A 24,165-nucleotide genomic window follows, 5' to 3' on the forward strand; every position below is an offset into this window, starting at 1 on the left:
GGAGCAGACTGCTGTAAAGGGCTCCGCAGGCGATTCTGCGCTGCTCTAGTGTTTTTGTTGCCTGCTCGTGTAGCCTTTGTTCCTTCAGAAGAAGAGTCGACCATGCCGACCGTAAGCGTCGGAAGAGATCGTCTATTTGCTGCCCTCGGAAGAACTTATTGTGAGCTTGAAGTTTTCAATCAATATGTTACGTTGTTCAATTATGTAATTGCTTTCTGTTAATTTCATTTAATTTTGTTTCATTTTCATTTCTTAGCGCAGGAAGAGTTCGAAGAGCTGTGCTTTAGGTTTGGAATTGAACTTGATGATGTTGTAAGTATTTTTTTTTTCTCGATTACGTTCATGATTTGGATGTGAATTTTCTTTTTTACTTTGGCTTGTTGACTGTAGACGACAGAGAAGGCGATTATTAGGAAAGAGAAGCATTTGGAAGAAGAAGCTGATGAAGATGAAGAAGTCATCTACAAGATTGAAGTCCCCGCAAACAGGTACATTTCTTTATAATTTTCTCTAAATTGCAATTAGGATTCAATACGGGGATGGAGCGTTTGTTTCCCCTTCTTCTTCTCTGTGTGCGTGCGTGTCCGGACAAGTCCTTGAGATTTCTGCTAGGTTAGGCACAGATTGTAACGCATCCAAGATGTTTTGTTTTTCTTGTAAAAGAACAATTTTTATCTATTTGTAAATGTGCCTGCATTGGCCTCATTTTGAGTTCTTGGATTTTTTTTTTTTTTTTGCAAAAGGTAGAAGACCGTTGTAAATTTCATTGGAGATTATAAAACTATTTGAACGTTGTAGTTGTTGGCATCTGAGATATAACTTGTAAATCTACTTTATGGTTTTGTAGATACGATTTGCTCTGTCTTGAAGGGCTTGCTCAAGCACTGCGCATTTTTAATAAGCAGGAGGCGACACCCAGCTATAAATTAACCAATATAACCAAGGAATCTATGCACAAAATGCATGTAAAACCTGAGGTATAGTTTCCATTTGAATATGTAATTTATATTATTATAGATGATATCAACTTGTTTCTATTTATCTGGAACTTTCAACTTCTCAGACTTCCTCGATTCGTCCTTACGTGGTTTGTGCTGTTTTGAGAGACATAACTTTTGATGAAGCAAGTTATAATAGTTTTATTGATCTGCAAGACAAGCTTCATCAAAACATTTGTCGGTAAGTTTGGATTGTAGTTAGTTTATTGGTATCATATTCGATGTGATCTTCTCCTATCTTGTGCATTGTTCTGATTTCCATCCAGCCACACAAGTTGTAAAGATACTGAGTCGAAACTTACAAGTTGTATTGTTTTGTTTTAGCAATTCCAATAGGATATAGGACAGGGAGTCCAAGTATGTAGCAATGACGTAATTTTGTGATCAAGACATAGTTATTTTTTGGTGCATGAGCAATTCTTTTGTTGACTATAATATTTTTGCTACGTCTGATTTGTATGTTTTACTTTCTAATTCTTCCTCTTTTTCTTGTTTTATTTTCATTTGTGCTGGAAGTATTATCTTAAGAGTTTTGTTTGATTTTTTTTAGACGGAGAACCCTCGTTGCCATTGGAACTCATGATCTGGATACGCTTGAAGGCCCTTTCACCTATGAGGTGGGATTTCCTTGTGATCATAGTCTTGGGACAATAAATATTCTGTTTCTATTAGTAGGTCCAGTAGAATGTGCTGTGTAGCATTAGATTGCATTTTCTGTGTATTCATCCTCAGTTTCTGTAACATCTCTGGAAAATTATTCTGCTGTAGTGCAATACTATAGATTCTGCTCTCTGATGATTGAAGTGTTAGTTGTGGTTAACTCTCTCTCTCTCTCTCGCTTTTGTTAGCTTTTGGTCGATACTCATTTGTTCCAGTGAATACAGTGTCCTAACGTTGACATTCTCACTTTCCCCTCATTTGTTTCAGGCTTTGCCACCAACAGCTATAAACTTTGTGCCACTGAAACAGGTAAAATATATAATGCACCTAGGACGAGTTTTTCCCTCTTTTTATCCGTTGATGAGATTCAGCAAAATGAGTATTTCAGATTTCATTTTTTCCTTTTTGAAAGGTCTTATTTCCATGACTTAAAGGAATCAAATATGTACTTGCTGCGTGTTGATATGTTGTTCTGAAATAACCTTAGTTGATTTCACTTAGATATTTGGAATTGATTTTCAGTTGTCTGTTCCTAAATTTGATTCTTTCATAAACATTCAGTATTTGCTGATTTTTTAGTGAGGGAAACAACTCCATGATTTCTTCTTCTAGCAAACTTTTGAAATGTCAATTTCTTTGTTAGTAGATCTCTCCGTGAAACATTTCATTATGGGTTTTATGAGAATGAGATATACTGACTCAACCATTGACCTAGTTAAGATTATCGTCTGTCTTTTAATGTGGTTTGGAACTAACTTTTTATTTTTTTATGTGATGCAGACGAAGAGTTTCAGAGCTGATGAGCTGATGGAGTTCTATAAAGTAAGTGCCGTAATAAGAATATATCTATTTTCTGTCTGGTATTAAGTCCTAGATGTATGTTGTTATGATGTTTTTTAGTTTCCCTTTCTCTGCAATCGATGTCGAGACATTTTGATCCATGTTTCTCCATGCTCATTTGCAGTCAGATTTGAAGCTGAAGAAGTTCTTGCACATAATAGAAAAATCACCTGTATTTCCCGTTTTGTTTGATCGCAACAGGTATACTACCACCACACTTTCTTATGTTTGACATTGTTGGGATCTTATAGAACTTAATTGGCTGGTTTACTTGTTACTATTAGAAAACACGGGCATTTTATAGTTTTCATTAGCTTATTGAAAATATTTGTAGTTTCTCTTAGTTTTCTGATTTTTTTTCGAAGAAAAAAGTCTTCTTTTTTTTTTTTTTTTTTTTTTTTTTTTTTTTTTTTTGTAATTATTGAGAACGGCTTTAAACATAAAATTTACCACATTTTGAAATATATTGAGCTCCTTGCTGCAGAACTGTTTTGTCTTTACCACCAATTATCAATGGTGCACATTCGGCTATTACTTTGAAGACAAAGAATGTGTTTATTGAATGCACTGCAACTGATCTGACAAAGGCAAATATTGTATTGAATACTATGGTAATAATTTTTTTGAGTTGTGGAAAAGTTTATTTGCTGATGTAAAGTAATCCCTAACTTTTGGAATTTCTTGTAATCTTCTTAGGTGACTATATTTTCAGCGCTGTGCAAAAAGAAGTTTGAAATTGAGCCAGTTGAAGTGGTATATTCTGATGGGAAGTCAAGTATTTATCCAGAGCTATCTCTCTACAATATGGAAGTTTCTCTGTCTTATATCACTAATTGCATTGGAGTCTCATTGGAGGCAGAAGAGGTAGTTTTATAAGCTCATATATGCTTTTTTTAAACTTTATTTTTAGCCATACCATACGGTTTCCTTAACACATATTCAGTATCCTCCTATATCATAATAGAAATATAAGAATCAATAATTTATTGTGACCTTTGGCATTCACTATTTTTTTTCTTTTTTTTGTGCTGAAGTTTTCCTCGAGGCTTGAGTTTAGCATTTTACTTTGGCTTGCTGCTAATGCAGACTATAAAATCTTAGAAGATAATGTTAGGATGTTCAACGTAGTCAAAATAATTCAATTTTCTTGGTTCTTTACCCAAAGAAGACAAGGATTAATTTCAACTATGGAATGCCATCAATTGGAAGTTATTGTAAGTTCCAATTCTAAGCATTTGCAAAATGGGAGGAATTGATAAGTAGGTATTATATTGGTACAATGGAATGAATATGATGTGGCTTGTGATATTTTACAATCTTCCAGGTTACCAGTTTGTTAAATAGGATGCAATTACACGCTAAGCAGTCAATGTCTGGTGACAAGTCTAGTATAACTATATCAGTGCCCCCAACAAGGAGTGATGTGCTTCACGCATGTGATGTCATGGAGGTAAAAATAGTACATAGTAGGGATAATCTTGTGAATACATGTCTATACATAATTTCTTTTCACCTTGCAAATAGTTATTGATCTTGTAAATTTATTCATTTCTAGGATGTTGCTATTGCTTATGGGTTCAATAACATCCCAAAAAGTAAACCTGCATCTTTGCAGCCTCTACCACTAAATGAGTTCAGTGACCTTATCAGAGCAGAGGTACGTCTTAGTAACAGTTGATTTTTCTATATGCTTTGGATATGCAACTTCCTTGCTTACCATTTTGTTTGTTCACTTGTTTCTGTTTAGATTGCAATGACTGGGTTCACAGAGGTACTTACGTGGATCCTATGTTCTTATAAAGAAAACTTTTCCATGTTAAAGCGTGAAGATGATAAGTCTACCGCTGTTATCATCGGAAATCCCCGTTCAACTGATTTTGAGGTTTGTAAACCCCATCTGGTATTTTTTATCAACTTGGGTAAACCTATCTAAATATGCCACATGCTAGAAATCACTTGAATTATGTATGCTTTCACTAAACATTTGGAATGATGCTCTGCCTTGGTAATAACGTTTTGCACTTTCTCAACATTGCCAGGTTGTACGAACCAGTCTTATGCCTGGTCTTTTGAAAACTGTTGGACATAATAAGGATCATCCAAAGCCCATAAAGGTACATGCATAAATTTTCAATGACTATTCATTTATTTACCATATGGAGGTCCAAATCTCTGAAACTTTGGTCATTTGTGATAAAAATATTGGTAGACATGTGGCATTAATATACACATGCACGTCTGTATGGATGTACGCTGGTAGTAAGTGTATGCATATTTTGAAGTTTACACGTGGCAACTGTTCTAGGTTATAAGTGTGTAATAAGCTTATGTGATGGTTATTACATTTTGATGTTGTCTGTGGCTTAGTGTCATGCTGTGGATGCAATAGTAGGTCAAGTGCTATGAAACGTGCCCAGACTCCATTGTTCTTGGGGAAGAATTGTAGAGTTCCATTGTTAGTATGGATGGTGAGGTGTGACTGTTATGTTGGTTTATCCTCTAAACGACAGTTAGGACCTGAACGAGTAGGAAAAATTTACATATGGTATTTTCCAGTCGAGAAGGTCACCTCTCGGAGAAGAAAAGAGAAGTAGTTTGTACGGTTGTTTTTAGTAGGTCTTGGTGTTACAAGCTGAATTACATGATAAAATGGGTCTCTGAGTCTTCATTGTTCCAGTATGCTCTATTTAATTGATTTCTGTAAGTATACTGGTAAATGGTAGAAATTGTAAATAGATTCTTAGGAAGAGGAGGTTTATCTTTTCTTTCATTTTGTGCTTCTTGTACTCGTTTGTACTCTTAATTCTTATTGAGTTTATTTTCTGAAGAAACAGAGGGTTTAGGAGTTTCCCCAGTTGGATTGGCATTCTTTAAGGTCTCATGAAGATTTCTAGTGTAGTCCATTTTTACAATTATTTGTTTCATCAGATGATTCAAGGGGCAGTTAAACTGTCGGGGCACTCATGGGTGTTGTTTGAAAAACAAGGATGTTATCTGTTTATTAAGCTATCGTCTCAATATATTTTTTTGAAGGCCTGTTTGTTTTAAAGTCAACATCAAAAAAGCTTAGAAAGTTAAATTATCTGTCAACTTTTTTGTTCTAGATATTTGAAGTAGGTGATGTATCATTACTGGATACTGCAAAAGATGTTGGCGCAAGAAATCATCGTCATCTTGCTGCTCTATATTGCAGTGCCAATTCTGGGTTTGAAGTAAGAATCTAAAGGAAGTCTAGATCTGCCCTTTATCGTTGATTGTTCCTAATTTACTATTTATTTTCTGTCATTATCTAACATTTAGACGTGTTATTTTATGACAGTGCAAAAACGTTGGTGAATATATTAGAAAACAAATAGGAATTTACAAGAATAGTTCACTAAGTAAAAAAAAAAAACAGCGAAGTTTTGATGCATTACAATTTCTGAAGAAAACTTTTAGAAAATATACCAAAGAAATCCCTTAATTTTATAAAGTTAGTGTTATGCTCAATTTTCATCTGATACATAGTACTTTGCTTTCTAAAGATACTAATGTTCTTTAAATCTCATTTTTTTTCTGTGGCCATCTTTTTCGAGTGTTAATTCACGGTGCCGTTTTGTATTTTTAATCATTTTATTTTTCTTGATATTTCAGTTGATCCATGGTTTGGTCGACAGAATTATGGAAGTCATAGGGGCTCCTTTTGTTTCAGTTGGCGTTGAAACTGGGTATTACATAAAATGTTCAGATGTAAGTGGGTTATTCCGTGCGCTTTATTTCATGGAAGGTTACAAATTAGAAACTTAGAATTGACTCTGTTTATTGGCATATTCCCTTGTTTTGTTTATATGTCCTGCAGAATCCAGAGTTTCTTACTGGTAGACAAGCTCACATCATTTATAATGGAAAGAAAATTGGCACTTTCGGCATTGTTCATCCCGAGGTAGTAACACCTCTTCAAACTTATGCTTGAATCTTCCCCAACATATTATATATACCTTGTGTGTGTAATATAGTGTCACTCTTTGTTCTCCCCTCCCTCTCTTTCTTGCATTGATTGTGAGATTGTGAGCTTCTTTGAGTTTCAAAAATTGATACCATTGCAAGATTCTTACTCAATTAGCTTTATATGAGATGTTGTTCATGCTTGCAATACTCTTGTGATGAGTAATCAAGGTTCCAAATGTAAGTCATAAGATGCATGTATATAAACTTTGGTAATAAGTTCATCAATTATTGTCGTTGTATGTTTGCCATTTTTTTTTAATTGAGATTTGTTTTTGGTTGCAAAGTTTATTACTCTATTGATGAACAATGAGTGATGCCAAGTTTCTCCCATGTTCCTGGATGTTGGTTTTATTTAATAACCATTTGATTATTGAAAGTCGTGCTTCTTTTCTCACCATTTCTCTATGTTGCTTTTCACCTTTCTTAAGAATATATTTGAGTTCTTAGTCAAATTCCAAAAACAAAAACAAGTTTTTAAGATTTCTTTTTTAGCTTTCAAAACCTTGGCATGGTTTTTAAAAATATATATAAAAAAGTAGATAATTAAACAAAAAATTCGTAAGTGGAAGAGTATTTATAAGTTTAATTTTCAAAACCCAAATAGTTATCAAATAAAACTTTATTCATTTTGTTACAATATTTTATGTAACTTGTACAATTCAGAATTTAGTTTTTCCGTAGTTTACTTATCAAGACATGAAGTTCGATAAGCCATCAATGTCTTAACTCAATTCTTGCTTTCAACATTATTATTCACGGCCCCAGCTTGTTCCAGCTCTAGTTCTGTCGGGGGCATGCAAGCTTCATCTTCTGATTTATCTGTATCTTCTACTGCATTTCGAGATGAATTCTTGTTTCTGGACATTGAAAGAAGAAAATGATATGTGGTCTCGAAAATGAAATATAGTTCGTATTTGTATGGTGCTACTAATGATATCTCCCTTGTTTGACCTCAGGTTTTGAATAACTTTGACATTCCTGATCCATGTTCCTTTGTCGAACTTAGCATCGAGAGCTTTCTATAGTATTCATTCTACAGTTGACGAGTAAGTAAACCTTGCTTCTCTCTATCTCTTTTTTTTTTTTTAATATTATTTTTCAAGGTGTCTTGTTTTCTTGTTCAATTTTATGCGGGATATATAGCAATGTAAGACTTGAGGCTTTTCATCGTATACGTAGTTCATCTTTGACCTCCTATATTGAAAGTCTTTTGCATAATATTTCTATCGCTACCTTTCTCTGGAGTCCCGTCCTCTCCAGTGTTAGTTATCCATTTCTCATGTCGAAAACGACATTGAACGATTCTTAAAAAGTTTGTTTTTTGCTGATGAAGTAGACTATGCATCTTTCGCTATGTTAAAACGCTGAAGTCGGTTTTGGTTTCGCTGATGTGGGTATGTTTTTTTGGTTACTGTAGGTTTCTGGGTTCACCTCTGCTGAGTTTCACAGGATACTCCAAACACCATATGCATTTGCACGCCAGGTTTCGAAAATTTGAAGGCCTTTTATTTTTTTCTTCGTTTCAAGCTCTCATCATAAGGATCACGTTTGAAACTTTGGCCATTTGTAGTGCATTTTTTATGGCTAACCGTCAGTTCTACCAGTTGATAGTTTCTTTTTTTTTTTTTTTTTTTTTAAATATTTATGGGCATGATTACATTACAGCTAGAGTCATTTTTGGTTTATAATATACAACCGTTTTTATCTTTTCTGAGTTGCTTCTGGAGTCCTTATCTACATCATGTTCTTTCATTTCTTTTATTCGCCAATCTAAATTTTTAAGGTTAAATTTACTTTTATGATCCTCTGGTTCTTATATGTTATTTTTGAATTCAAAAATATGGTGAGTGATTGGAACTCTGACTTTTTCGTCGAGGGGGCGTATAAGTGGTAGAGTAAGTTATGCTCAGGTGACCTTTCTATAGAGTTAGTTAGTATAGGCCACCATGTTACCGTAGCCCACCTCTGCAGATATAAAGTACTCCACACAAATGCACCCCCTTTAGGTATTACCAACACACTTTAGCAATTAATACTACCCAACAGCGAATATAACTCACACCAAAGAATCCCATACTCCTTAAACCTTCCGACTACGATGTTTTAGAGTCGACCATCGGAGACTGGATCCTCCTTTTAGAGTGAGGCACCCTCCACTGTGCGCCAAAGCCGAAGGCGTAGTGGCCTTTCCTTCGGTGACTGCATTATGTAGGCCTATCCTCGTGCAGGGTGAGTCGGGAAACTGCGGTATGAGTTGTTTACTCTTTTGACATATAATAAGCTCCAAAGAATCCCTAACTCCTTACACATCCTCTGGTTGCCGACTCTGATGTGAAGGTTTTCGCACACTTCCTTGACATCTGAGACACGATCAGTTGAGTAGGGCACCATCCACTGTGCGCCAATGCCGAAGGCTTAGTGGCATTTCCTTCGGTGACTGCATTAAAGTACTCCACACAAATGCACCCCCTTTAGACATAACCAACACACTTTAGAGTACAACTACTTACTGTATACTCCTATTGTATACTCCTATTCATACCAAACCACGCACACAAACACAAAGTAAAGTACTCCTTTAAAAGCACATCCACACTTTAGGTATTACTAACAACCAACTGAGAATATAACTCCAAAGATATAACTCACACCAAAGAAGCCTTTACTCCTTACGCCTGACACTGTTTCCCGACTCTGATGTGAAGGAAACCATGACTATAACCTTGACATCTGAGACAGGATCAGTGGAGCAGGGCACCTTCCACTGTGCGCCAAAGCCGAAGGCGTAGTGGTATTTCCTTCGGTGACTGTATTATTCCTCGTGCAGGGCGAGTGGGGCAACAGCGGTATGAGTTGACTCTTTAGACATATAATCACCTCCCACCTTATGAGTTGTTTAACGAAAGGAATAAGGCTGCTACACCCATGTACAATCGGGATGACACGGGTGAGTTATCGTCTTTATCTTCCATTGGATGCGAATGACACAGGGTTATATCCTCTTAGTCTTCGACTTTACCTTCCATGGATGATAATGATAATAACAACCTCCATTCCGGTGTGCAGGATCCTCTTTTGGAGTGGTGGTGTATCGAGTTTATGGTATGGAGGAATTGCTGTGTAATATTACATTGCTTATTACCCACAAAACAAACCTTCGGTGTCTTTGGTGTGGTGGTGTATCGACTTTAGGCATTTTAGTGTAATACACATTGCTTATTACCCACAAAAAATCTTACCCTGAATCAGGAAAGAGGCTTTATGCCCACAATGCTTATTACCCACAAAAACATCTTACCCAAGTACTCCACACAAATGCACCCCCTTTAGACATAACCAACACACTTTAGAGTACAACTACTTACTGTATACTCCTATTCATACCAAACCACGCACACAAACACAAAGTAACTCGTCTCCCTCTTCAATCAATGTCATTCTTCTCTTCAATCAATGTGGGATCTCACAATCCACTCTGCTTTGGGCCCAGCATTCTTGTTAGCAAATATTGTTCTCTTTCGGATTTTCAAAACGCGTCTGCTAGAGAGGGATTTTCACACGCTTATAAAAAAAATGTTTTGTTCTCCCCAAAAGATGCATGATCTCACACCATCTTGCAATTCATCAATATGTGATGCTGTCTTTTTTTTTCGAGAGGGTATGTTTTATGCTGGTAGAGCCTTTCTTGAGCCTATTTTTAAGAGTTAGTTTAGTATGGTCACCTTCTCACAAGTCAACCATCCATCTTGCATTATGATCTCCAACTTGCAGTTAATTTTGAATTTCATAGGTACATTTATAGCCGCCCATCTATTTTGCATACAGCTTCTCCAATCTCCCAGGTGTTTTGAGAATTTATCTTCGGACTCTTCAATAAGTTACTCTTTCAAACAGACGAAGGAGTTCGTTAGAAGACATGGGAGTTTGTTAAAAGACATGGTGGTTACTTAATTTCAAGGGAGGACTCTTTGTGAGACCAAAATCCCACATTGGCTAATAGTGCAAATTCCCATATGCCTAAAACAAACCCACAAAGATTCCTCCATTAGAGGATTGGCAAGTCACATATTTTGAAGTATTTTTTTCTCAAAACTTTTTTCTAAAAGAAGTTTTTGTTTCCCAAAGTACCGAATAACTCGGAGTACTCCATCATCTTGTCCTCCCGTTTCTATCTAACCTCTTCTATGGGATGATTTTGTCATGGTACCTTAACTAACGAACTCTGTATCCCTGGTATGTAAAACTTTTACTTCTCAAGCTTATCTTCTTTTCCTGGTCTTTCCTCATAGTTTAGGACTTCACCTATCTGAAAGGGCTCGTAGCCTATCACGTGGGTCGGGTCAGTCATATATTTATGAAACATAAACACATGGAATATATTATACACAACGAAGAGAGATGCTGGTAGGGTCAATCGATATGCCACCAATCTAATCTCGGTATAGAATTTTAAAGGTCTTGATGAAGTATGGGCTCAACTTGCCTTTTTGTATAAATCTTATAACATTATTCATCGGTGTCACCTTCAGGAATATCTTATCGCTTACCTCAAACTCTAGGTTTCTATGCTTCACATCGACATGACAGAGTTTCTACATGACTTTACCCTAGATCGTACGCATCCTTGTCAAGGATGTGAGAGCTTACAAATACGCATCCTTGTCAAGGATGGATGTGAGAGCTTACAAATAGGAGATCTTAGTAGGGTGTCTCATTTTCCCCCATTTGTCAATAACTTCGAACAACACCAGTTTATTTTTGTTTCTTTTTTCTTTTTTGAAATATGTTGTTGTGTGCTTTCAAATTGAGCAAAATTTTGTCATGTTTTATTTTATTCGTTTTTGTCTTACCTTTTTTTGCCATGGTCCAAGATTCGTGACCTCTAAAATCGGGTTGTAACGACCTAATAAGTCCCCGAACCTCCATTCTTACATTGCCCTCCCCCTTGACCAAATTAAATAGGAACGGATTTATAAAGATGAAACAACTCTTGAACTGGGCTTGGAGGGGTGCGCCAGGCCCATGCAGTAGTGCAACGCAAGGGCGACGCTCGAAGGCCCAGGTAGCAAGCTACCTTGGTGGGCCTTCCCCCATAAAAAATTAATTTAATATCATGTGGGCCGATGGCCCACGTATCAGATATTAAACTGATAAGAACAGATACTACACTTGATCTTAGCCAAAAGGCCGAGAAAGGTATGAAGTTTACGTTCAATCCAAGGGCATTTTATATTGACATTTGGTGCAGTCTTTATGCCGCATTTTCGATGTGGGACGTTCACTTTTGGAGCCTCTCTACCTCCTGATTAATATGTGAACAAGCTTTTTATTTATTTTGGTTGAGATAGGAAATTCTTCCTCCTTCGTCTCTGCCTCTTATTTTATTCTTTACTGCTGCTAAATTTCTCGTTTATTTTCGTGGGAACAGGGTGGAATCCCGTTCTCGTCTTTGCCTCTTATTTCATTCTTCATCCCTGCAAAATTTCTTGTTTATTTTCGTGGGGATAGAGTGGGATCCCGTCCTCGTCTCTGCCTTTTATTTCATTCTTCATACCTGCGAAATTTTTCGTTTATTTTTGTGGGGTTAGGGTGGGATCCTTGCAAGGAATTTGTAGGAATTGGGTTCTCAAATTTTTTTTCCGTTTCTTATACAATGAGGGTAGAGGCGTGAAAGGGTCGTGACGAGGAGAGAGAGATCGTTAGTTGCCATAGAAGACTATAAACAAGTTTTCCCATTACTTAATAAGTTTGGATGAATTACGAGTATTTTGTAGCAATTGTTTTTCTTTATCAAAATAAACATGATATTGTAATTTAAACGTATGAGATTTAAATTAATTATTTTATAAAAAAATTGAGATTAAATAACTAAAATAGCAATAGCAGCATATTTTGATTATTATATTTAAGTGGTAATAATTTAGTATTAATTACTTTAACCTGCCTTTTAATTTCATCTTTTAAGAACTTACCAACAATTAGACATCAATTATTTTAGAAGTCTCAATCATTTTGAGAACTAAAACTAAAACTACCACGGTGGCTCCCGTAATTAGTTACTAATCATAGTTAAATGTGTTTGGTTTGTTTTCACAGCAAATTATTATCGTAACCAAGAATTTAATTATACGAACTATATATATCTTTCACCGGTCACCGTCATCGACCTTCAGCCAATCCGGCCGTGACACCTTCCTAAGACTCACCAAACTCTCCATCCTACTTTGCGTGTGTTCCAAATTTGCCTCAAAAGGGTTTCCCCCATGAATAGCTCGCACTCTTGATAGTAATAATTGTAAACTAAGATTGTATTAAAAGTGAAGTTTTCTTGAGGGAAAGTCGGAAAGAAAAATCCAAGTATGACAATATCTACAAATGGTGGACTTTGGCTGTCACAATCATGATAAAGCTCGTCGTTTTACACTGTAACAAGCCTACCACTAGCAGATATTGTCTAGCAGATATTGTTCTTTTTAGGCTTTCCCATGTCTGCTACGAAAAGATTTTCACACCCTTATAAAGGGTGTTTCGTTCTTCTCCTCAACTAATGTGGGATATCACAATCCAGCCCCCTTTAGAGCCTAGCGTCCTCGCTGGCACTCACTGCTTTCTCCAATCAATGTGGGATCCTCACCAAATCCACTCCCCTTCAGGTCCAGCATCCTTGCTGGCACACTGCCTCGTGTCTACCCCTCTTTCGGGGAACAGCCTCCTCGCTGGCACATCGTCCGATGTCTTGCTCTGATACCATTTGTAACACACCAAGCCCACTGCTAGCAGATAGCCTTCTAGCTGGCACATCGTCTGGTGTTTGACTCTAATACCATTTGTAGCGCCCCAAATCCACTGCCACTAGAAATTGTCCACTTTGGGCTTTCTCGAGTCTGTTAGGAAAATGTTTTCACACTCTTATAAAGTGTTTTTTGTTTCTTTTCCACATCCTTGTAAATGATGTTTTGTTATCGTTTCCAACTAATGTGGGATATCACATACTCAGTTCAAGAGATCGTAAACAAACTAACCTTCATTTCTTTGAAGACAAGACAAATTTTACGATTTACTATTTTAAATAATTAGCTCATGATTAGGAGTGTTGGTTGAGTAAGTTGTCCTGCCACGTAGCGCTCCCACAATCCATGTTTGGTCCAAATTTCATTGTCTGTGGGCCCACCCGACAGGACAGGTTCCTGAGATGAGTTTGGTGGCGGGGAGTTCAGTCCTTAAATTATTTCTTACGTTAAAATTTATTATTGGATATCAAATTTCCTTAAATTCTCTATTTATTCTCTTTCTTTCATTTCCTCTTCACAAAACAACAATGATGGATCCTCAAGCTTTGTTGTCTTTCACTTTCATCTTCATTGCCTTCGCCGCCGCCGGAGCTCAGTCCCCTTCCACTCCTCCCACCGCCACTCCTCCGCCTGTTTCATCTCCCCCTCCACCCACTCCCCCTCCCGTGTCAGCTCCTCCTCCAGCCACTCCCCCTCCTGTGTCAGCTCCTCCTCCGGCAACCCCACCACCTGCGCCGTTGGCATCCCCACCAGCGGCAGTTCCGGCCCCTACACCCAGTAAGAAGAAGTCAAAGGCAGCTTCAGCACCATCGCCCCTGTCGAGTCCACCCGCGCCATCAGCTGAGGCCCCATCACCCACCAGCTCTGATTCTCCCACCCCATCTCAAAACCACAATGTAAGTTTTAAAAAATTATAATTTTTAGTTGAACACGATTCTCCACAATAGTATAATATTATCCATTTTGAGCATAAACTCTGGTGGCTTTGCTTTGGACTTTTCAAAAAAGCCTCGTACCAATGGAGATAGTATTATTTGATTATAAACTTATGATCATTTTCTAAATTAGCCGATGTGAAACTTTCATTTGGATATTTATAGAAGGGTGGTTGATAATTGCAGAGCGGAGCGGAGGAGACGATGGTGGGGAGGATGGCGATGATTGGAATGGGATATGTATTTATGATGGTGTTAGGGTGAGGAGTGGACATTGTTGATATGTGTTTTGGTTGTGCAGAGCCCCCATTTTTGGTGTCTGTGTTCCCTTGGGCTGCTCTATATTTCATTTCATTTTTACTATTACTAGCCCTTTGATCTCTCTCTCTATATAAATACCCATTTGCTTTGATACGAGACATTTTAAATGAAGCTAAAAGTAAAGTCTGTGAAATTTACGTCTAAAGTGGACAATATCATAGTGATGTGGGGATCGTTGTCCCTTACAAACTCAAAAAGATAGAATTTTTTAGTGAAAAAAGAAAAAAAAAAAATTAATGAGTCTAAAAGGCATTAGTTACGGTGAAGATTTGTGATAGAGTTTTATGGGACTAAGTAAAGAATTAGACGAATAAATAACTATTTAAGGGTATGTTCGGTGTTACATTGTTTGAAGGGAGAATGTTGGAAGTGGAACTAAAGTCTCAGGTTGGTAAGATAGGAGAGGACTCTCTCTAATGGTATGAGATATGTTGGAGTAAGACCACAAGTAAATACACGAGAGCTTATGTTAAAGTTGGACAATATAATACTACTGAAAAATGGTGTGTACATATTCTTGGTCCCTAACAAGTAATAATTGGTATTTGAGCTATTCACCTAGAGTAGAAGCATTGGATCAACTTGATTTATTTAGTATTAAAAAAAAAAAACAAAAAAAACTAAGTTTAAGTCGATCCAACCTGTGAGATAATAGGTAACTACCATAGAAATTATTAAAAAAAAATAAAAACAATAAAGTTGTAACGCTCCGTTAATTTTTTTTAAAAAAATTGCATTAGTCGTCGGTGGACGCAAAAATTCTAGCGACGGGCGGAATTTTCGTGACCCACGCTGAGACACAACCCTGCGACCTCCACGGATCGCCAAACACCACCTTAGATGGAGAGAAGAAGAAACTGAAACGTCTCCAACGAGTTTGAACCACGCACCCCGATGCCTAATACGACCATCCCACACTATGAAAGATATTTTTGACCATCATATGTCCACTTAAGACACGTTTCGTGTTGCGTCGTCGTTCGTTGTCGTCCGAAAAGCGATTGAAAGTTCGAGCTTTTTGGAATTTGGTAGATCTACCATTTTAGACATCTACAAGCCATGAGTTGGTGGAAGGGAACCAAAGGGTCCAACAGAGAGCCAAAGGAGGAAAACAATGAGAAAGATGTTAGATAAATCCAAAATCAGTTTTTAGTTATTATTTTTAGGTAACTATTTTTGTGTTAAACCCGCTCAACAATAAATTGAGTGGAAGTGTTTTAATTAACTTGTCAGCTTCTTATGTTAGCATTAAATTTGTTATTTAAATATCATTAGAAATAAAATGTCTTCCACCCAAATGTTATCTCTCTCTCTCTTCGTTTTTAGTTATTTTCTTCTCCCAACAATTTCTTCGGCTTTTTCCTCCGATTTCCTCATATTTGCTCCGTCAAAGATAATAGAAAAACTACAAAACTACACAAGGAGAAGATGGTGCACGGTTTGCTGGCAATCAAAGGCGTGAACAAGTAGTGCAACAGGTGTCTCATCAGCAAACAGAGACACACCCCTTTTCTGTCTCAGGCATCCTACCGCGCCGGTGAGCCGTTGGAGCTCGTGCACGACGATATCTGCGGGCCCATCAAATCGACGACCCCAGGTGGCAAGACCCTCTTTCTCCTGCTAGTCGATGAAAAAAGCCGCTTCATGTGGCTAATCTTGCTGTAAGCGAAAAGTGAGGCAGCAGAGGTGATTAAGTGCATTCAAACGCGAGCTGAGGCAGAATGCGGGAAGAGATGTGAATGCTGCGCACAGACTAAGGCGGAAATTCACCTCAGCAAGCTTCGGTAAGTACTGCGACGAGCTCCGCATGCAGCGGCAACAAACGACGCACTACTCCCCTCAGCAGAACGGGGTTGTGGAACGCCAAAATCAGACCATCGTCGGGACAACAAGGTCATTGCTGATGACGGCTGGGATGCCTGGGAGGTTCTGGGGAGAGGCGGTAATGACGGCCTTCTATCTCCTCAATTGATCGCCAACGTGAAGCCTCGACAGGAAGACGCCACACGAGGCCTGGTACAACAAGAAGCCAGTGATACATCATCTCTGAGTGTTCGGCTACGTTGCATACATGAAGGTCGCGCGTCCCCACCTTGCCAAGCTTGATCCCAGGGGGCTGAAGGTCGTCTTCATAGGCTATAAACTCGGGAGTAAGACGTACAGGCTCTATGATCCTATGGGGAGGTGAGCTCACGTGTCGCACGATGTTGTCTTTGACGAGAGCACCTTTTGGCAGTGGAAGGACGTGGCCGAGGCAAACCAAAACCCAAATCAATTCACGATGGAGTACCTCATCACCAAGCCGGGAGAAGGAGGAGCACAACACATCAGGAACCGTTACTGCCACCAGTAGCTGCATCAGGCACGCCTAGCCAACCCCAACTACAACTCCGGCTGCACCCCCTGAACCGGTGGAGTTTGCAACACCACGTACTGCGGATTCGACGCTGAATGCCGATCAAGATGATGATCTGGTAACTAGGTACCAGAGGATGGAAGACCTACTGGGAGGAGGTGAACCACCTGGACTAGCGGCGCGCGAGCTCGAAGAAGAGGTGGATGAACAAGACGTGGAGTCTGGAGGACATGCCACCGGGACACTGAGACATAGGGGCTCAAATCGGAGTTCAAAATATATACCATAGGGCTTGGGGGAGATTGTTAGATAAATCCATAGGTTGAAAATCATTCCTAGTTTTTAGTTAGGATTTTCTAGGTAACTATTTTTTCTTTTAAACCTAGACAATTAAAGTGAGTGGGAAGTCCACTCAAGCGCTTTAATTAAGTTGCCCACTTCTTTCCATTTTTAAGATTAAATTTGTTATTTAAATATCCAATGAATGAGAAATAAAATCATCGGGTATTTAGGGCAAATATTATCTCTCTCTCTTTGTTTTTGCGTTATTTTTCTTCTCCCAACAATTTCTTCGGCTTTTTCTTCGGTAACGATTTCCCTAGGAACCGCGGCCTAGCGGCTAGCCCAACCCACGCCTGCAGGCCTGCGACCCATGACCCTCGCCTACAGCAAATGCAAACCCGAGGCCCATCCAAGCTTTGGCAAGCCAGTACAGCCAGCCATAGCCGAGATCCGCATAACTGAGAGTAGATCCGTACGCTTACACCTCGACTCGAAATTGCCTGCACAGCGTTGGCCTCTTTTGTGCCACGTGGCACACCTACAGCGAGCGGCTTCTTCGGCTCAGTGGCTCGAATCGGTTGGTCGTTTTAATGCAGTATTTCACATATGTCAGTTGAATTATTATTAAATTGTGAAATACTAACGAAAGGTGACGAACGATCTAATAGAAAACGAACTCTGGTGACGTTTGGAGCAGCTTTCGAGGAACGGGAGCTAACGTATATTAATTTAGGGAGAATGCCAGCTAAGACCAACCAAGTAAGTGACCTTACTATAGGATAGGCTAGATACTTATTTGTTGTATGATCAACACGTGCCAGTGGCACTGACGCATGTCCTGTATGCTTTATAATTATGACATAGGATGTATGAGTTATATGATGATGCTTATGATGTACTTGACGATGTATGATGATGATGCATGACGATGACGTGTTATGATGGTTGTGATGTATTTGACAATGTATGATGATGGTGTATGACAATGACGAAGCATGATCATAATTCCTTAAATGATTACGCTGCTTCCATATTAAGTAAAGATGCATATTATGAATGACATATTGCATTCTGTCGAGAAATCGACCTAAGACACAACCCTATAAAAGATTAATGATGATGTTAAGATGGATAGTTATCGCACATGTATTACTAATATGATGAAACTAGGGTTGTGTCAAAAAGACGTTTCAAAGAAGAGAAATTAGAGGGACCTCGTGCATTTTTTATATAGAATCATCACATCTATTACTAATTGGAGACGAATGAAATGATGCACCTGAATCCAAAATACAAAATTCAGTCAGACTTTCCACACTAGGGATTAAAGCATCCTCAATATCTTCTGCTGAATATATAGAATCATCATCATCTCCAGATTTGTGATCCTGTTTCTTTTTCTGTTTTGTACAATCTGTTCGAAAGTGCTATTTTTCTCAACAATTCTAACACGTTACGTTTGGTCTATTTGGAGATTTTCTCCGATTCTTTGATTTTGATCGGTCATTTTGTTTGGGCCTGTTGATTTACTTCTTCCCCTTCGATCAACACTAAGAGCGTTTTCTGATGAATCCTCAATTTCTCGTTTGCGAATACTTTCGCTGAGAACTAGATCTCGAATTTTATCAAACTTTTCTCAGATCCTTGAGAATTGTTGATCATAGTAACAATAGTATCTTAAGACTCGGGTTAGAATGACATCAAAACTAGTGCTTTAATTTCATCTTCGAAATTAATTCTTACTGAGCTTAATTGACTTACAATCATATCGAATTTATTTATATGATCTGCAACATATTCACCTTCATACATTTGTAGATTGAATAATCTCCGCATCAAATGCAATAACCAACTTTCGTACATATTCGACAACGCCTTTAATAGATCTGACGTTGTCTTCTCCTAGATGATGCTGAACACCAAGTTTCTTGACAGCATTAACCGAATCAACCTTAGGGTTTTTCGATCCTTGAACTTTCACAGCTACGTAGTCATGGTATCCGCCTTCACCTCGGACAGGGGTTTGTGAAAATCTTTGGTACATATAATCTTCAATGTACATCTTCAAGAAATCAAAATCAAATCCATCAAACTTCTCAATTCCAATATTTGAGTTTTCCATCTTCACAGATCGTGGTGAATCTCGCCTAGCTCTGTTACCAGTTGTTATGATCGCACAACAACGAACACATTCGATCTTGATGAACACAAAAAATAGGAGAGAGAAAATGCAAGTAGCAAGATTGGCTAGAAGTTTATATTGATGACTTCAAGTGTGTATAATAAGAAAGAATACAAAAAATACATTTTCAAAGTAGTCTAATCAAGTATATATATGGTTCAGTTTACTACTATATATATATATATACTAGCTATAATTGTTTACTATTTATGACAATTTACTTCATATGTAGTTTAGTATCCATAGCTTTACTATGTATAACCATTGAATAAGATATAAATAAGCAACAAACTCCATAACCTAATTACGTGTGCATGTGATTGATATGTGATTTATGTGTTTGATGTGTATCACCAAACGTTATCACTTTTTAAAAGTAGAAATCAAAATGTACCAAACTCAAAAGTTGATAGACCAAAATAAACGTTCCTCCGAAAGTACATGATCCAAAATGAACCAAAAAACGACGAGTATCGCAACAAAAAATAGTATCTAAACCTAATTTTCTTTGTTTGATTCTTTTATTTCCTTTCTTCCTCAACAAGTGTTGTTTTTGCAGATTAACCCTCAAAGAAAAGAATATTACGTAAGAAAAAGAGAGAAAGAAAATGGGGAAAATAGTGTAAATAATAAGAGAAAGAGAGTGTGTTGGAGGAGGGTCCATCCTGACTCCTCACCGACACATCGCATAGATCCCCTCTCTTCCTGACTCCTCACCGACACATCGCATAGATCCCCTCTCTTCCTGACTCCTCACCGACACATCGCATAGATCCCCTCTCTTCCTGACGCCTCACCGACACATCGCATAGATCCCCTCTCTTCTCACCCACCCAATACAGCTGTTCTCTCTGTCTTTACATTAATTTTACTTACCCCACCCACACTTTTTTCAAATAAAAAAAATTTTAAAAAAAAAACAAATAAAATATTATTTATTTTTTATTCAATAATTAATTAAACCCAACTCATCAAACATCGTGTTGGTTAATAAAACATTATATTAAAATAACATTCCTCAAATTTCAATATTTTCTACCTTATTTTAATTTTAAATTTTAATTTCAAAAGTAGAGTCGGGTAGGATTAGATTGTAACACCAATTTTAAATGGATCCACGCTCACCGTTCTTGTTTAAAAACAAAAACACGGAGTGCGAGAAGTGAGTGTAGTGTCTGAGGATTGGTTCGTGGCGTTGAAAGGAAGAAGATGAGAGGTCAGATCTTGATTGTGGGTTGCTTCTTATGTTTTCTTCTCTTAAGTGCTTCTTTCATGGAAACCGCCATGGCCGGCGCAGGTACTTTCTCTCTTTTAACTCTTCCATCTTCCATTTTCTCTCCTTCAATCTAAGCTTTCAACTTCATGCCTGTTTTTTTACTCAAATCTATGCTATTTACCTTAATATAATGCACCCGGATCTTTGTTCTTTTTCCCACGTCCGGTTGGGAGGAGAACGAAATGTTAGGAATCACGACTCTCCACAATGGTATGATAGTATTCCCGTATCGGGTCCAGTTTGAGCATAAGCTCTCATGCCTTTGTTTTAGGCTTTCCTAAAAGATCTCGTTCCAGTGGAGATAGTATTCCTCACTTGTAAACTCATGATCTTCCACTAAATTAACCAATGTGGGACTCATTCCCAATGATCCTCAACACGAAACACCCTTTCTAAGGGTGTGGAAACCTCTCCCTAATCAACACGTTTTAAAAACTTTGAGAAGAAATCCGAGAGGAAAAACCCAAAAAGATAATATCTGTTAGCTGTTTATTAAATTTCTATCGTTCAAAAAATTTGATTACACGAAAAATCAAATTAATCTTAACTTGATCGATATAATTTGAGTTGAGTTATGAACTTATTTGAGCTGGGTTAATTTAAATTTATTATTAATTTTAAAATATATACTTTTGTTAAGTTCATTGTTTAATAAAAGTTGTTTAACTTACAAAATTTACAATCGTAATAATTGGGTTAGATCTAAAAAAGTGTTTGGACAGAACTCACGAACATTTGTTAAACTTTGTTATGAGTTTAATGGTCACATTGAAACTTATAAAAAATAATAAAAGAATGAGTTCAAATTATGTTAGCGAGCGTTAATGAAAATGAAACAAATAAAAAGTTGAATCATAAGAGTATAAAATGAAACAAATAAAAAGTTGAATCATAAGAGTAAAACTGACTCAAGTGATGATACATGGAATGTGTTGGGGTCGGGGCAAGACGTGTGCACGAGACCGTGCAGGAAGAGGTGCTCGCACGCGAAGCTGAAGCGTAAGTGCATGAAGTATTGCAGAATATGTTGCGGTAAATGCAAGTGTGTGCCGGGGGCTTATGGGAAGCGCCACTGCCCTTGCTATAGCCATGTGCACACCCTTAGGGGCAGGGCCAAGTGCCCTTGATTTTAAGGCCATTGTGGCATTGTCCCTTTAATACCAACCTTCCAAGAGACCAAATAATTTTGTGTTTGAATTTGAGTATTAAAGGTTGAGAGTTTGCGAGTGAAGTTTGGTTGGTTTGATAAACAATGTGTATTTATGGTATGTAACTAAGAAATGTAATGCTGTTTGAGCTTTTATTCAATAAGAACCATAAGAATGTTATTTCTTTTCGGGTCTCTTTCGAGTTTCTTTAAATCACTCTTTATTGGCTCATTGGGCTAACACTTGCTAATGAGCTGTGTCGGACACCACGAAGGGAAAGGGCCCGCTTAACATCATGATGAACATAAATGTCGTGAGTGGTAATATACTCGTTCGTACTCATCATAACGATAAAATATCCCGATGCACATGACAAACAAATATATATGAAATCCCCATAAATTAAAATTATGGCATAATTTATGATGCAAGTCAAACTTCCATTCATCTATAACATACTGAGTATGTGAATTATGCATATATAATCTATGTCAATTCTTTCATACCCAGCGTAGCTTTCATGACATGATCTAGGGAGGTTTATGCATTATAAAATTGCAATATCATAACATTTTATACAACATAGCATAGTCACATTATAACTTGGCTTATATACATGACATAATTTACATAGCATAGGATATCATTGATACATATGACACGTGGAGGGGCCACGGAGCACGTGTCATTATACATTATACCATTCATCCAACTAAGTCAACAGTAGAGCAACTTACATGGTTAGCCTAAACTATAGTCACTAAATATTTTCAAAGCTCACTAAAGCCACTTACATGCTTGACCTAAACCAGAGTCACTAAATATTTCCAAAGCTCGATTTTGTTCCTCAAAGTTGGTTTCAACTTAGTGGAACCCACGATATCGTATTAAAATATATTAGTAAACTTAGCTTACCTAAAATATCAAATAATTCCGGTTTGTAGCTCAAAATAATTTAAATTGAGCAAGGATCATGCTGACCTAAATGCCAACAATAAGGTCAAAACAGCTCTCAAAGGGTCGTAAACGTAGGAATCGATACCAAAGTGTGCAACCCGAGCTGAATACGTCGTCAAGCTTACCGATGGAGTCGTTGAGTCACGGTGAGTCGAGGGCTGGAAGAATGGCTCGATCGAGCTGAAGGTGAACCGAGGTTTGGGGGATGGCTCGATATGCACACGGCACACGTGTAAGATCGGATAGGTAACGTGGGTCGAGGGCTCGATTTTTCTGGTCAAGGTGCGGATTCCAAAAAGCGTCTTATTGGGCTACGGTGTTTGCTGGGTTAGGCCAATTGTGAGCGTTTAGGCTAGAAAAAATGCTAGGCGTGAGGTTGTGCGTAGGTTGGGTATTAATGTTGACCGGGCTTGAAGTCTTACTCGACTTCGCTTCTTACCCGCGAACGTCTTCTTCTCTGCCCGACTTTCACTTCCAGATCCGTCAACGTAATCCCCGTCCACCGTTCTCTCCTCCGTTTTCCCTCTTGCCACTTATGACGGCAAGGGCTTAAAAACAAACATGGAAACATGAGAAAGTAGGAATCATCTCCAAACGATCTGTCTAAAGTCTGAAATTTCGATGAAGTTTCTTCACAAGAATTGTTCACTGGCCTTAAGAGACCCATCTTGGGTGGAATCACTCAATTCCGTCAAGAATTAAGGAAGAATGAAAGGTATGATTTTCAGATTCTTGATTCCGATTTTCGTTCAAATTCGAGAATTTTTCTTAAGATTAAGTTATGAATTTTTAGTATGTTCATATTTTGCACTCTCCCACATAAGTCAGAGTTGAATTGGAATGAAAAGTTGAATTCCGATGATCGTCAATAGGTTAAAAAAAGAAATTCGTAACTTTTAGTTTTTGGTAATCTTTGAACTTGATTATGTTGGGATTGACTAAAACTTATATGTAAATATGGATTAAGTCCACCATTGTCATGAATAAACTAAATTAATTTGAGTGGTATAGAGAACGTCATGACAATTCAAAGAAAATGGAAAAGAATCAAAAACTGGTTTAGAAATCTGGAAATTCTGATGGAGTCAAATTCACAAGTGACCGCAAGTGAGAGAGATTTCAAGAATTTTAATTCTTCTAACACATGGACAAGCTAGGATTGAAAAACCTAAGACTATATATAATAATATGGGTTTAGATTAAGTCAACGTTCCTGACGAGATTAATAAACTTAAAATACCTCTTATCTTTTTCTAGGTAAATAGATGTTTGTTTCTTTATGCCGGCAAGAAAAGGCCCCTGACTCGAGAACAAAGCAAGGGCTATAAGATTGACTCGGTGTTTAAGGCTAAACATGATATCTAGTAAGCAAATCTTTACAAGATACATAAATTCGACTTTGGGTCTAACTCAAGACAAAACAACACTAAGA

General features: G+C 37.7%; 2 protein-coding genes and 1 non-coding gene across 4 annotated transcripts; 2 read left to right on the forward strand and 1 right to left on the reverse strand.

The window, feature by feature from the left end:
• On the forward strand, positions 1-8,191 carry LOC111792815 (phenylalanine--tRNA ligase beta subunit, cytoplasmic). The gene is made up of 20 exons (XM_087123471.1): positions 1-160; positions 257-312; positions 391-488; positions 848-977; positions 1,064-1,179; positions 1,549-1,615; positions 1,926-1,967; positions 2,439-2,480; positions 2,623-2,699; positions 2,983-3,109; positions 3,195-3,362; positions 3,823-3,948; positions 4,054-4,155; positions 4,246-4,380; positions 4,538-4,612; positions 5,603-5,710; positions 6,132-6,227; positions 6,337-6,420; positions 7,442-7,531; positions 7,903-8,191. Exons 1-19 carry the CDS (start codon positions 103-105, stop codon positions 7,508-7,510), a joined length of 1,776 nt encoding a protein of 591 aa, XP_086979597.1. The 5' UTR covers positions 1-102; the 3' UTR covers positions 7,511-7,531; positions 7,903-8,191.
• A 3,298-nt stretch (positions 8,192-11,489) lies between these two features.
• LOC111794144 (U2 spliceosomal RNA) lies at positions 11,490-11,685 on the reverse strand. The gene has a single exon (XR_002815037.2). It is a non-coding gene; the product is annotated as a U2 spliceosomal RNA (small nuclear RNA).
• Positions 11,686-13,776: 2,091 nt separating this feature from the next.
• On the forward strand, positions 13,777-14,625 carry LOC111793679 (uncharacterized). 2 transcript variants are annotated; one of them, XM_023675673.2, is made up of 2 exons: positions 13,777-14,172; positions 14,377-14,625. In XM_023675673.2, exons 1-2 carry the CDS (start codon positions 13,804-13,806, stop codon positions 14,386-14,388), a joined length of 381 nt encoding a protein of 126 aa, XP_023531441.2. In that variant the 5' UTR covers positions 13,777-13,803; the 3' UTR covers positions 14,389-14,625. The 2 variants fall into 2 exon arrangements, with proteins under 2 accessions (XP_023531441.2, XP_023531440.2); XM_023675672.2 differs by having other exon boundaries at positions 13,780-14,172; positions 14,398-14,625.
• The last annotated feature ends 9,540 nt before the right edge of the window (positions 14,626-24,165 follow it).

The sequence above is a fragment of the Cucurbita pepo genome, chromosome 4, assembly GCF_057944985.1.
Source record: "Cucurbita pepo subsp. pepo isolate OVF chromosome 4, ASM5794498v1, whole genome shotgun sequence".
Classification (NCBI taxonomy): domain Eukaryota; kingdom Viridiplantae; phylum Streptophyta; class Magnoliopsida; order Cucurbitales; family Cucurbitaceae; genus Cucurbita; species Cucurbita pepo.

Excerpts from the sequence above, each read along its gene's own strand:
- LOC111792815 (XM_087123471.1), top strand. The coding sequence starts at position 103 with ATGCCGACCGTAAGCGTCGGAAGAGATCGTCTATTTGCTGCCCTCGGA. Across the intron at positions 2,481-2,622 it reads AGCTGATGGAGTTCTATAAA|TCAGATTTGAAGCTGAAGAA; the intron begins GTAAGTGCCGTA and ends GCTCATTTGCAG. Across the intron at positions 5,711-6,131 it reads GTGCCAATTCTGGGTTTGAA|TTGATCCATGGTTTGGTCGA; the intron begins GTAAGAATCTAA and ends TTGATATTTCAG.
- LOC111793679 (XM_023675672.2), top strand. The coding sequence starts at position 13,804 with ATGATGGATCCTCAAGCTTTGTTGTCTTTCACTTTCATCTTCATTGCC. Across the intron at positions 14,173-14,397 it reads CCCCATCTCAAAACCACAAT|AGCGGAGCGGAGGAGACGAT; the intron begins GTAAGTTTTAAA and ends TGATAATTGCAG.